The sequence below is a fragment of the Ursus arctos genome, unplaced genomic scaffold (assembly GCF_023065955.2).
Source record: "Ursus arctos isolate Adak ecotype North America unplaced genomic scaffold, UrsArc2.0 scaffold_32, whole genome shotgun sequence".
Taxonomy (NCBI): domain Eukaryota; kingdom Metazoa; phylum Chordata; class Mammalia; order Carnivora; family Ursidae; genus Ursus; species Ursus arctos.
The window spans coordinates 21398539-21412551 of NW_026623008.1; the positions used below are offsets into that span (position 1 = coordinate 21398539).

Here is a 14013-nt window from a genome sequence, read left to right on the forward strand (position 1 = left end):
TTGGGGTGAGGGGGTAAGGCGGGCCACGGGGGGCAGCAAAGAGCCCACTGAGCCCGCCCGTGGGGACTCCAGGTGAAATGCTCGCGGTACTGGCCGGAGGACTCAGACATGTACGGGGACATCAAGATCACGCTGGTGAAGACGGAGACTCTAGCTGAGTATGTCGTGCGCACCTTCGCCCTGGAGCGGGTGAGTCTCCTGTCACCTGGTCCCTGCAGGGGTGCCTGAAGAGGCCAGGGCAGGAGCAGGAGGGGCGAGGAGGCCTCCGCTGTCCTCCCCAGCAGGGCAGTGGCTCCATCACTGCACGGAGCGCTGTGGGAGGATGGGACGGGGATAGCCTTTGCTGGTGACTCCAAGAGGACGTCGAGACGGTGGAGAGGAAGACGGTGGCTGGCGGTGCCAGTCCTGCATCTGTGCCGGGCCCGTGGCACGTGTCGGTTAAGCCCTGGGAAGTGCTGGGATTAGGTGTTTCTGTTGGTCCCGTTGTACAAATAAAGAAAGCGAGGTGGAGTGGCGGCATCATGCACGAGGCCACATGGCCGGGGCCACATGGCTGGGGCCAGGCCCAGTCCTCCTGTCTGTGATCCCATCTGATGCTCTGTAAAAATCCTCGAAGGAGACACTTTGCCCCTTTAGGCTAAGATCAGAGAGTCACAGTGATCTCGGCTTGCACAGCCTCGTGGAGGCAGAAGCAGGTGATTGGCAGACGGGGTTAGGTGTCAGGTGGGCCCCGGCCGACTCCTCTGTTGTATTTGTCTCGTCTAACCTCGGACCCACAGTTTCTCCTGTTTGGGCCCTGGTTTTCTTGCAGGTGCCATGAGTCATTAATAGCCATGCCTCAGTTTATGATTGGGATTAATTGATTGAAATCCCGCGAAGAGGTCCTCCCCACGGCTGCTTGGCACCCTGCAGGTGTCTAGGGATGCCAGCAGTGACTCTGACTGTCTCCCCAGAGAGGGTACTCTGCCCGGCACGAGGTCCGTCAGTTCCACTTCACCGCGTGGCCGGAGCACGGTGTCCCCTACCACGCCACAGGGCTGCTGGCCTTCATCCGGCGCGTAAAGGCCTCTACCCCACCTGACGCCGGGCCCGTTGTCATCCACTGCAGGTGAGGCGCTGGGAATACCAAGGGGAGGAAGACTGGGCGTGGGGCTGGTTCCAGGTCCCTGAAGGAGAGGAGGCTTGGGTTCATCCTACTCAGACCCAGAGGACAGGAGAGACTGACCCCCAAGGGCCCTTCGAGGAGGCACTGGAGGCAGAGGGGGCGAGGGGGTTGGCGAGGCTCCAGGCAGGTTGGGTTCCGTTTGCTTCCGTTCAGCAAGTGTGCATGGCACCCCTGCGTGCTGGGCTCGGCCCGGGTGCTGGGAAGGATTTTGCCTTCCCTTCTCCCAACCCAGGGGCTTTCCTCACTGTGTGGCCTTCATACCGCGAGCAGCTCCTGACCGTCACCCCTTTCTCTGCCAAGTGCTGCCTTGGTGGGCTCCTGCGACCCCACTTGCCCTTCCTGTCTGTCTCCACAGCTTTCTCTTGCCTCTGAAGGGCCCTGTCCTGTTCCTGCCCCCACTTCTCCTGGGGAGCTTCCCTCTGACCCCGGGGTTTCACTGACTCCCCTGGGCCCACAAGTCCTTGGCTTCTGTATCTGGTCCTGGCTCCTCTGCTTGGATTCCTCTCAGCTTCCCAAAGGCCGCATGGCAGACTCCCTCCCTCCCTCGCCGCCCCCTCCCCCACCACTTCTCTTTGGTTTCTTTAGGCTTCTTTAAGATGCTGTCTTTATTTATTTTTTAATAAAGATTTTATTGATTTATTTGAGAGAGAGAGCGAGAGAGAGCATGAGCAGAGCAGAGGGAGAGGGAGAAGCAGGCTTCCCACTGAGCAGGGAGCCTGATGCGGGGCTCAATGCCAGGATCCTGGGATCATGATCTGAGCTGAAGGCAGGCTGCCCCTAAGATACTGTCTTTAAAATAAGATTTTATTGAGGTATGACATGCATAAAGCAGCGTGCACACATAATAACTATATATAGAACTTTATCAATTTTCATAAATTAAACACACCCGTGAAATAACCAACACTGCTCCGATCAAGAAACAGAACATGAACAGCGTCCAGAAGCCCCTTGAGCCCCCTTCCAGGCTGTACCCACCTCCTTGCCCCCCGAGCAATCTCCACCCTGACCTCTAAAGCATGAGTTCATTTTGTGTGGTTTTGGACTTTGTGTAAACGGAGTCACACAGCGTGCACTCCTTGGCGGGGGTGTCTTCCGCTCTACCTTATGTTTGTAAGACCCATCCATAACCTACTGATGCGTCAACCACGGCGTGTTTATCCGTCCTGCTATTGGTAGGTATTTGGCTTCTGTCCAGTTTTGAGCTGTTACGAATAGAGCTGCTAAGAACGTTCGAAGGCATGTCTGTGGGCCACGTGTGTGTGCATTTCTGGGGGGTGTGTACAGAGGGGTGGAAGGGCTGCCCGGACCACGTCCAGCTTTGGCGGGTGCTGCCAGTCTCCCCGAGTGGTGGTAGTAATTCCAGTGCCCGGCAGGGGTGGGCGGGAGACCCGCTACTACGCTTTCTTGCCACCGTTTTCAAGCTTGAAACCTTGGAGTCCTTTTGGTCCTCCCTCTGCCCCTTGACCCTGCTCACCCTGGGGCTGAGCGTGAGCGTTCCAGAGGTGGGTCCGACACAGCCCAGCTCTGGTCGAGCTCCCAGTCGGGTCAGGGAGACAGCCACATGAACAGTGACCATGTAGCAGGAAGAGTGTTTGATAAGAGCCTGCCCGGATTCCTCTGGGAGCTCAGAAGAATGACATCTGCTGGGAGGGCTCGGGAGGCTCCCCTGAGGATGTGAGCAGGTATGAGTGTGGGGGCCTTTGAAGGCTGTGTGGATTTGGGGCTACCCAGGAGGCAAGAGCATTCTTGGGTGAAGCTCTGAGCATCACCTTTGTCCTCCGCCCAGCTCACTTGTCACCCTTGCCCACCTCTCCTTCCCGAGGCCCATCCCCAGCTCGGTCTTGCATCACGTTCCCACAGTTCCTGCTGCAGACTTCTCCCCGGCTCCTCCTCGCCGCTGGGGTGGGGTATCTCTCCATCCCCCAGCCCCTGTGTGATGTAGACATGGCCAGGCACCCCAGGCCCCCTCTTCCCTTTTTCTTGGCCCGGGGCTCCCTCCCCAGGCTCTGATGGGGCCCCTGGCTGCTCTCTCCCCAGCGCGGGCACTGGCCGCACAGGCTGCTACATTGTTCTGGATGTGATGCTGGACATGGCGGAGTGCGAGGGCGTCGTGGACATTTACAACTGCGTGAAGACCCTCTGCTCCCGGCGCGTCAACATGATCCAGACGGAGGTGGGGGACGCAGCCCTCCCTCCCTGCCCGCTCCGGGACTTGGGTCCCTCATGGAGGAACTCAAAGCTGGTGGAGTGTGTCCGAGGGGCATCCTTAGAGCTGAGATCCCTGAACTTGGCCTGCCAACCTCTGAGGGTCTCCCCAAAGTCAGCTGCACTGTGTTCCGTTGGGGGAGGTCAAAGAGCCAAGGGGCCAAAGTCATAGGTTTTGCAGGTTAAGATCCACTGGTGTTGGTATCCTCATTAGATGTGTGACCCTGGGCTCTCCCCTCACCTTCAGAGCTTCTTACAGGGTATTAGAGGGATGAAACGTGAGGTATGTGAACATACCTGTGAAGGTTGTTTCAAGTGGTGTTGGTCCGACCTGTACTAATACCTAGCTGGACTCTAGCGTCCCTGCCTCAACTTTGGGCTTGCTTCCTGTGGCCATCACCCTGAAATCTCTAGGTTCTAGTCCCCTTCTGGTTCCTCATATTCTCTCCTCCGGTTCCAGGAGCAGTACATCTTCATTCATGATGCAATCCTGGAGGCCTGCCTGTGTGGGGAGACCACCATCCCTGTCAGCGAGTTCAAGGCCACCTACAAGGAGATGATCCGCATTGATCCTCAGAGTAATTCCTCCCAGCTGCGGGAAGAGTTCCAGGTGGGGCAGGAATGCATGTGTCTAGGTGTGTGGGTGTGGTTTGTGAGAGTGTGTGTGTGTGTGTGTGTGTGTGTGTGTGTGTCTTGGGAAGTCCTCAGTGCTAGAGGAGTCATTGAGAGTCAAGACACAGGGACAGAGTAGGGCTACTGGGAAGGACTTGGAGACAGTGGAGGAGGTGGTCCCTCCAAGTGGCTGAGAGCCCATGCTTTGAAGTCAAGGAAGCCCGGAGTCAAGTCCTGGCTCAGTGAAGAGCTGTGAGTAGCCTTGAGCACTCACATTACCTCCCCCAGCTTCGGGTTTCTTATCCAGGAAGGAAAGTCAATATTGCCCTTGTAGTGTTTGTATTCATCGGGATTCTTTGGGTCACAAGTGACAAAAATCCAGCTCAATGACTCTTGTAACTGAAAAGTCCAAGAATGGTGCAGCTTCAGTTATGGCTGGATCCAGGGGCTTAAACGATGATGCCAAGACGTAGTCTCTGTCGTTTTGGTTCTGCTCTCCTGTTTTCGGCATCTTTCTCAGACCCATACCCTGGCCCCCAGCAGTGCCAGGCTCATGTCATCCCTACTGTCAGGAGACTGGAGAAAGGACTCCCTGCAGCTCCAACAGAAGTCCTAGACCAGATCATCCTGTACCATCCTCAAGCCAGTCCCGGGGGCCAGAGAGTAGGAACACATCAACCAGCCCAGGCTTGGTTCTGAGGGTGGAGCTGCTCTCCGCATGTCACATGACGGAGATGGGGGAAGGCTGGTTCTCCAGAGAAGTCCCAGAGTGGTCCGAGGGCAGACAGAGGCTCCAGATGTCCTCTACACTCCAGGTTCCTGCCAGGTCAAGAGAAGGAAGCTGAGACCCCATGGATCAGGCTATAGGAGGCATGAGGTGGAGGAGGAGATAGGCCAGAGTCCCAGGCTTGTGGTGTGACCGTGCCCTGGACTTGCATTCTCTTCAGACAGGGCTGACCGCCTCCACAGGCCCCCGGAGTCCACTTTGTGGACAATGTGGGGCTTCAGGGCTTGTCTGCCTGAACACACCTGATAAGTTAGTAAGGATCCTCATTGTGCGTTTTATGTATGGAGCCTTGCATGCGTCAGGCGCAGTGCTCGGACTTTGGCAGTATCTCACTCAATCCTCCCAATAGCCCCTCGAGCCAGATGTCTCATTCTCCCACCTTACAGTTGAGAAGAATAATGCTGAGAGATACAGTGGCTTGTCTAAGGTTACACAGGGAGTGAGAAGGCAGACTTGAGTCTCCAGAGCTCTGTTCAGAACCTGTGTGATCTGGAGACAGGGAGCCTGGGGTCCCTGTCCTCACCCCCTTCTTTCTGGACCTCAGTTCTCCATCCATGAAATGGGGTTAACAACCCAGCTCAGTGTCCTTCGTGGGGCCGTGAGGAGGCCCACCCAGCAAACACTGGAGGTCCACACTCACCCCCACCCCCCATCCCATTGCTCCTTCTGCTCCCTGTAGACGCTGAACTCAGTCACACCGCCCCTGGATGTGGAAGAGTGCAGCATTGCCCTGCTACCCCGGAACCGGGACAAGAACCGCAGCATGGACGTCCTGCCGCCCGACCGCTGCCTGCCTTTCCTCATCTCTACCGACGGGGACCCTAACAACTACATCAACGCGGCCCTGACGGACGTGAGGGCTTGGGGCGGCTCTGGGCTCGGGGATTCCCTCAGCCAGCAGTATCCGGGAAGGCTCAGGAGCTGGAGGGCAGAGCCGAGGGCTCTGGTTGGGACAAGGTTGGGACCGGGGAGCAGAGTCAGTGTCTGTCACTGCTCTGGGACCTGGGCTGGGCTCTCAGACCCTTCCTCTGTGGAGCTGGAAGGGACTGAGAGATGCATTTATTCACAAATATTTATTGAACCCCTACCGTGTGCTGGGCACAGGCCATATCCCCAAATCTCTGCTCTCCTGAACCTTGTATGTGGGTACGGGTTGGGACAGTCAGTACACAACGATACAGTGGTATGTCAGACGCTGGTAATTTCTACAGAAAGCGACCAGGCAGGAGGAATATATAATGTGGGCTTTGGAGTGTGTGTATGTGGCTATTTTTGATGAGGTGGTAAGGAGGGCCCCTTGGAGGAGGTGACTGTCCAAGAGCAGAAAGAAGTGAGAGGCAGGACTGTGTAAACGTTTGGAAATTTGTTCTAGGCAAGAGGACTAGCAGGTGCTAAGGCCCTGAGGCAGGGAGCAAGCTTAGCAAGCCTCTACCTACCATGCCCAATTTCCCATAGCCATACATTTGGGAACCTTTCGTGTTTTGTCCCAGGGGCCATGGGCTTGGGCACCATGGGCCTGGGGAGGGGGGCTCCCCCTACCAACTCAGGCCTCCGTGTGCCACCAAGCTCTGAGGTGGACCCCCGCAGGCAGCCCGGCCCTGAGGGGAGAGCTGTCTCGCTCAGGGTGGGCAGAGCGGGGGACGGCCCGTGGCGGGAGCTCCGGCCCTGTCGGGCGGTGCGCGGGCCTCGCTGAGGCCTGGTTTCCCCGCAGAGCTACACACGGAGCGCAGCCTTCATCGTGACCTTGCACCCGCTGCAGAGCACCACGCCTGACTTCTGGCGGCTCGTCTACGACTACGGCTGCACCTCCATCGTCATGCTCAACCAGCTGCACCAGTCCAACACCGCCTGGGTGAGGCCCCGCTGCCCGGGGCCTCGTGTGCTCCAGGGCATGTCCCCGAAGCCCAGGGCTAGATCCCAGCTGTGCCCCCTGTCTGTCGAGTGACCTGAGATGGGTCCCACTCCCTCCCAGAGCCTTGGTTTCCTCGTCCATAAGAAGGAAGCTGTCAGATTGGAGGGAAATAGGTGCTTTTTCCTGAGCACCTGCTGTATGCCCAGGACGCTGCTTTGCACTCACGGGCTTCGGGTGAAAAGATTAAGACCTGGAAAGCAGGCAAGTGGCAGAGCTGTGCCCCTCCCCCAGGCTGCCTTCTTCCAGAGCCTGTGGGTGGATTCAGCTGCCCACCATGGGGGCCTTTGAGGCTGAGCAAAATTCCAGCCTCCTTAGTTTTTGACTGATTTTGGGTAAGTTCATTTGCCTCTTGGAGCCTCAGTTTCCCTCCTGCCCAGCACGTAGTAGGCTAAGTGTGTGGCGGGGATGAAGACGATGCAGTTGCTCCTGAGGTGGGTCAGGACACTGGCTCAGTGACCTCCGCCTGGGGGCTGCCCCGTTTCCTTTTGAGGCCCGCAAAGCTGGCGCTCCCAGGAAGTGCAGGGGTTCAGCCTTCCAGCCCCTCGTGGCCATATCCCCCAGATCTGGGCCTCTCTGCACTTCCCTGTCCTTGGCGGCCGGGAAGAGTTGCTGTAAAATGAGCCTGATGGTCTCTTAAAGGCTGAGAAGACTTGCTCACGGGGCCCTTTACGAGGCAGGCACGTGGCATACACGACCAAGGACTGCGGCGTAGTGGGCTCTTGCCCGGGATGCGGGCAGGAGTCCCGTGTGGGAAGAACCTGCCCTTGCTAAGGCGGGGGGGGGGGGGACCCAGAGGGAGGCTCACAGAGATGTCATTCAGCCACTTTCTCCACTGGCCACTCCCTGCCAGGCCCTGCAGTAGGCAGGTGGGGGGACAGAGGAAGCAACACAGCACCCCTCTCAGATCTCGTGGTCCAGGGGGAAGCAGGGTACAACACCCGACAGTGACAGCACAGAGGGAAGGGGCTGTCATGGAGCTGGCGCTGGGACGCAGAGAAGCCTGGGGATAGTGTATCAGGGAGGGCTTCTGGAGGAGGTGGTATCTGAGCTGAGCTGTATAGGGAGGGTAGAGCTAGGAAGGTGAAGACGGGGGAGGATGCATGATCCATGGAGAGGGGGCAGCATGTGCGAAGGCCTGAACACAAGGAATTGCCGGGACCCCAGGCGAGAAGAGGAAGGTAGTGCCCTCTTTGTGGGCGTGGTCAGAGAGGGAAGCCAATGGAGCATGGAATCATCTGGGAGGAGCTTGGGGACCATTTCACACATGCAGAAACGGGGGCCCAGAGGAGAAGAGCTTTGCCTGGACTCCAGGCAGAGCTGAGGCTAGAAGCTGGGGCTCCGGACCTACTGGCCTGGAGGACGTGTGTCTGTGTGTGTGTGGGGGGGAGACACCCCCTTCATCCCTCCGCTGTCTCCAGTCTGGCCTGGAGGGGAGGCTGCACGTGGGACCCTGACTCCATGGTGGGGTCCTAGGGCAGGAGTGGGGGTTCTGAGCTGTGTTGCAGCTTCAGGGGCACCCTACCTCTGTGAGCTGATGCTGGAGAGCAAGGCAGTGAGAGAGAAGGCCAGGGGGCGGGGGTGATGGGGTGCGTGGGGGTGATCCGAGGCCTATCCCTAGAAGAAGGTGGCCTCATGCAGGGCTGTGTGTGTGTGTGTGTGTGTGTGTGTGTGTGTGTGAGCGTGTTAGGTGTGGCTGTGGAGCTGCCCAGCCAGGATTGTCAGTGCACCTGTGAAGGGTTTGTCTCTGCTGAGCTGAGCGGGTCAGTGCAGAAGACGTTGGGGTGGGTGTGCGCTGCACTCTGACGGGTGAGTGGCGGCGGCTCGGGGGACTCTGCAGGTGGACTGGGAGTGAGTGGGTCAGGATGTGTGGGAGCCCCAGGGCCAGAGTGGAGGTCCGGGATGGGCAGAACAGCAGCTCCCCCCCGCCCCCGCAACCTGGCTCAGCTCAGCGCTCCCCTCCGTGTCTGCATCCCTAGCCCTGTCTGCAGTACTGGCCAGAGCCGGGCCGGCAGCAGTACGGCCTCATGGAGGTGGAGTTTGTGTCAGGCTCTGTGGACGAAGACTTGGTGGCCCGTGTCTTCCGGGTGCAGAACATCTCACGGGTGAGTGACCTGGGTGCCCAATGGTGAGAACCTGGGTGATGACTGGGAGGCAACCTCATGAGACCCCCTTGAGGTCACCCCAGGGCCTGGTTACCCCAAGGTTCATGTCCCCACCCCCCGCCCCCCGCCGCTGGCCGCCTGTGCCCTCAGCTGCAGGAGGGGCACCTGCTGGTGCGGCATTTCCAGTTCCTGCGCTGGTCTGCTTACCGGGACACGCCTGACTCCAAGAAGGCCTTCCTGCACCTGCTGGCCGAGGTGGACAAGTGGCAGGCAGAGAGTGGGGACGGGCGCACTGTCGTGCACTGCCTGTGAGTACGGGCCCTGCTGCCGGGGGAGAGGGTCTGGGAGTCTCGGGGCCAGAGGCGGTGGCCCAGGCTGAGACTAAAACCCCCTGGGGCTTGTGGATGGCCGTGGCCTGGACCCTGCACGGCCAAGCAAGGATGGCCCCATCTTCCCTGGAGGAACCCAGTCCGTTTCCAGGGTGTGGCCTCAACCCTGGGCAACTGCCCAGCACCCTCTGTGTGCTGTCTGACTTCGCCAATTTAATTACAGTCCTGTCAGAATTGTTTACTGCGTGAGGCCGCAGCACACTTTAAGCCAAAAGAATTCCAGTCTTTGTTCATGCATGCACGCATGCAACTTTTGTCATTCGTTCCTTCACATGCCCCCGTTCCTAAATGCATGTATTCACTCCTGTCTGGGTGTAGTCCCTCCTTTGACCCCCACTTTCTCATGCTCTCAGCGCTTACTGACCCTTCCAGTGCCCCCCTAGCCATTCTGGGTACAGGGATACGGAGTTGAGTTGGGCAGGGCCTGGCCCTCCGGGGCCTTTGGTTCTAGTGGGAGAGACCCCTCAAATGGGGGCTGAGGGCCTAGTCCATCCCCCACCTCCCCAGGGGAGCCCCACACCCCGATGTTGCAGGGGACAGAGGAGGGAGAGGACAGGGGATAGGAAGCGTCTCTGTGTTTGGCTGCAGGTTTGCCTCGGAGTGTGGGCGTGTATGTGTGTGTTTTCGCCACGTGTCTGTGTTGCTGGGGGTGACTGGTGCTCTCAGTGTTCATTTTCCATCCTGCTGCCTGGGGTTTGCTTGCTGCTCTGCTGCCCTCCTCCGTCTCTGTCTTTGTCTCGGTGGCTTTCTCTTGGAGTGTGTCTAGCCTGCTTTCCCTCAGAACCTGTTGTCTTCCTCCTGGAGGCTGTCTCCCTAGTTCCCTACAGGCTTGGTATGCCAGTCTTGGCATCTGAGCTCCCAGCCCCTCCCTCCTGGGTTCCCTAAGCCCCGCCCTTCTGAGCTCCCAGACCCCTCCCTCCTGGGTCCCCTAAGCCCCGCCCTTTTGAGCTCCCAGACCCCTCCCTCCTGGGTTCCCTAAGCCCCGCCCTTCTGAACTCCCAGACCCCTCCCTCCTGGGTCCCCTAAGCCCCGCCCTTCTGAGCTCCCAGACCCCTCCCTCCTGGGTTCCCTAAGCCCCGCCCTTCTGAACTCCCAGACCCCTCCCTCCTGGGTCCCCTAAGCCCCGCCCTTCTGAGCTCCCAGACCCCTCCCTCCTGGGTTCCCTAAGCCCCGTCCCTCCCTGCTGGGGTTCCCTGGCTCCGCCCCTCTTCTGTGGGCTCCCAGGCCGTGACCCTCCTCCCTGTTGGTTCCCTGGTCCTGCCGGTCACTTTCGGTGTTCCAGCCCCAGGCCTCCCCCTCTTGAGCCCCACCCCAAACCTTCTGTGTGTCTCATTTAGGAACGGGGGCGGCCGCAGTGGCACCTTCTGCGCCTGTGCCACAGTCCTGGAGATGATCCGCTGCCACAGCCTGGTGGATGTTTTCTTTGCTGCCAAAACGCTTAGGAACTACAAGCCCAATATGGTGGAAACCCTGGTGAGAGGCCACATCCCCCTGCCCAACACTTCCAGCGTCCCAGGCCACGCCCGGCCAGGTCCCTCCACACCACTGTGCTCTAACTGCTTTCTCCCGTTGGGCTTCGGGTTCTGATCCGGTGGTGCCAAGGTAGTTATATCCGTTTGCCCCTTTCCCCCCAGAAATGTCCCAGGGCCCATGCTTGCCCTCTGGCGCCCCATTCTCCCCGTCCCCGGTACTAGAGAGGGACCAGGCTCATGATTCCTTCTCTCCCTCTCCCCAGGATCAGTACCACTTTTGCTATGATGTGGTGCTGGAGTACCTGGAGGGGCTGGAGTCAAGATAGCGGGGCCCCTGGCCTGGGGCACGCGTTGTGCACTCAGGGCCAGGCCCGGCGCGGATGAGGAAGACCTGGGTCCCTGACTCAGCTCCGCTACAGCTCCTGCAGGGGAAGCACTAGAGTGGGCGCCGGGCCATCTTGGTGCCCCTTCCACTGTGGCCGGGGCCTCTCACCGCGTCTGCCGGGCAGGCTGTGGGCCAAGGAGGAGCTTAGCAAGACGGCAGCCCAGCCCCCCTCCACCAGGTCCTGCAAGTCTGAGCTGGGAGTCTGGCACTGCCTGGCGGAGTGACAGGGGCTCAGGACTGCCAGCTCGGGAGGACCCAGGCTCAAGCTCCTTGACTCCAGGCTCAAGCCCCGGACTCTGTCCCAGCCCTGGGCGGGGATGAGTGAGCCCCTGCAGAGCCTGTGGCTGGCCAAGGTTTCCACCCCGTGTGGCTTCCTCTTGACACGGATAGAGGGTGCACTGGGGCTTGGCATCTGGAATCCCACCTGGCCTGGCCCCTGAGGATCCTGGGGAGACTGGGCACATCAGACTGGTCCTCCCCAGAGGGGGCTATGGCCCCCTCCTCCACCTTGCTGCCCCCCCCAGCCCCAGGGATATTTTGCTCATGACCCCTCCCACTATTACTTCTTTGATGTGTGCTCTGAGCTTCCTTGAAGCGGGATCTGCCCATCCCTTGCCCTGTTCTCTGTGGGGCTTCTTCCCTGCCTGACCCAATGTCTGCAGAGTGAAGGCACCTGAGCCCCTCTTCCTGTACTTTTCAGGCCTCACTGGTGGGTCCTGCTCAGCCTAGGCCAGTGACAATCTGCAAGGTTGAACAACAGCCCTTGGGGTTGAGGTCTCTGTGGCTCCTGGTCAGGCTGCTCCCCGGGGACGGGGCACTGCTACATCAGGGGTGCTTGCAACTTCCACAGTTCAGAGGAAGAACATGTATTTTGGGGTTGGAGGAGCAATTCTTTTTTTGTTAATTTTATGATTTTTTTGATGGGTGGGTGGGAAAATCTCTTTAAAATGGGGCAGGCCACACCCCCATTCCGTGCCTCAATTTCCCCATCTGTAAACTGTAGATATGACTACTGACCTACCTCGCAGGGGGCTGTGGGGAGGCATAAGCTGATGTTTGTAAAGCGCTTTGTAAATAAATGTGCTCTCTGAATGCCACAGAGCAGCCTGTGTGTGTGTGTGACCACCCTGAGTAGGGCCTGCCCGCCTGCCCCCAGCCTCTTAGTGCAGTGGGAGGGCTCTGGGCTGGGAGGCAGAGGCCTGGGTCCAGTCAGGCCTTGGTTTTCCCACTCAGAAAATGGTCGGGTGCGGACCAGAGCATTGCTCAGATGCCTTCTTGTGGGGGCAGATTCTAGAGAACTCTGTCTATTGCTGCCTCCACCCGGGCCTCTGAAGCAGCTTCTCAGGCAGTGGGCTTCATCCTGAGACCCCTGAGGTCCACAGAGCCGCTTCTCACCCCCAGGAGCCTGGATCTGGGTTGAGCTCTTTTGGGGACAGCATGGGAGGCTCAGGCTTTGGAATCAGGCGGATGGGCCTCACCAGCTGTGAGACCCTGGGTAAGTCAGCAACCTCTCTGGACCTCGGTTCCCATCTGTAAAATGGGGATGACCCTGGTAGGATCAGAAGAGGTCATGATTAAGGGCCTTGCATGGTACCAGGTGTGCTGAAAGGGCTTCGTTTACAAACACAACAGAGACACACCCTGTCTCTGTGATGGTCGGTCAGCCCAGCCATTGCCAGCCTCGGGCTTCTGCTAGGGGTGGAGGGGAGGAGGAGTGGGCTAGCTGGTAGGGATCCCAGTCACTCCTGGCTGTCATAAACTTGTGTCATCTTGGGCAAGAAAAGTCGTGTTTCTGGGCCTCAGTTTCTTCATATGGAAGCTGGCCCCTTGATGTACTGATTCTGTTCTCACACTGGCGGACTCCTGTGCCTCAGTTTCTCCATTGGCAAGAGAATACAACCTATTCCAAGGACTTCAGGATCTAACATCTTTTAATCTGAATTAAAAACTTATTATGATATATGATGACCCCCCCACCCCACACACTCAGTCTGCATTGACTACTAATCCTTACCTGATGGATCACAAGTGTATGTCAGATACTGGCTAAGCAATAGAATGTGACTTGCTTTGACCAACACAAAATGGCAGAAGTGATGTCAAGTGAGTTCTGGATCTTAAGCCTCAAGGGGCATTGTGGTTTTTGCTTTTGTCCTCTTGGAACTCTGCCATGTAAGGAAGCCTATCTAGCCTACTGGAAGATTTGAGGGCACATGGAAGAACCAAAAGAACACATCCTATGAATGGCAATACCAACTACCAGCCCTGCGAATGGGGCCATCTTGGGCCTTCCAGCCTGGCGGACCTCTCAGGTGAGTACAGCCTTATGACTGAGCTTAGCAAAAACAGCCCAACCAACCCCAGAACTGGAAGAGATGATAAGTTCTTTCTTTTAAACCAAAGTTTTAGGATTGTTTCTTATGCAGCGAAAGCAAACTGATACATACATGTTCTGGGTGGTGTGGATGCAGCTTTACTCTTTGCCCCATCAAGTACTGAGCTCCTAAAGGGTGGGAAGTGTTTCTGCATTCATCCTCTTGTATGCGTTGCCCAGCCAAGGGCTGGTCTTGTAGCTGGTGCTCTGGAAATGTTGGCATGAGAGAGGGGAGGAAGGAGAAAGTGTGGGTCTGTTTGTCTGATCATTGGCCTTACATGGCTTTTCAGAGGAACTGGGAAGGCAGACCGTGTATTAGAGGAAGGCCAGCTCCAGGATGAGCCAAGGTCTCACCTCCGGCTCTGCATAGCCACCAGCTGGTGACCTTGCACCTGTTCAGGACCACCGCAGGCTCAGTTTCCTAGTCTAGAAAATCAACCTAATGATACCTACTTGTAGGAAGTCTAGAGATAAAATGTTTAAAAGAACTAGCATTTTCCGGTGCTGACCTGACTCGCCCTCAGTACATGCGATCACGTGATACTGAAGTTCCCAGCTAATAAACACGGCCGGCTTGACCTTTCATTCAGCACCCTGACCTCCTCCT

General features: G+C 58.0%; 1 protein-coding gene across 5 annotated transcripts in view; it reads left to right on the top strand.

Moving 5' to 3' along the window:
* PTPRU (protein tyrosine phosphatase receptor type U) overlaps window positions 1-12129 on the top strand; it is a 77847-nt gene extending 65718 nt beyond the window's left edge. For all 5 annotated transcript variants that reach the window (XM_048221919.2, XM_026516849.4, XM_048221920.2 and 2 more), the window contains exons 21-30: window positions 73-189; window positions 954-1108; window positions 3206-3341; window positions 3834-3983; window positions 5452-5625; window positions 6484-6624; window positions 8661-8786; window positions 8937-9094; window positions 10513-10648; window positions 10911-12129. In XM_048221919.2, coding sequence (XP_048077876.1) covers window positions 73-189; window positions 954-1108; window positions 3206-3341; window positions 3834-3983; window positions 5452-5625; window positions 6484-6624; window positions 8661-8786; window positions 8937-9094; window positions 10513-10648; window positions 10911-10973 — 1356 coding nt within the window. In that variant the 3' untranslated portion in view covers window positions 10974-12129. The remainder of the gene's footprint in view (window positions 1-72; window positions 190-953; window positions 1109-3205; window positions 3342-3833; window positions 3984-5451; window positions 5626-6483; window positions 6625-8660; window positions 8787-8936; window positions 9095-10512; window positions 10649-10910) is intronic.
* Window positions 12130-14013: the final 1884 nt, after the last annotated feature.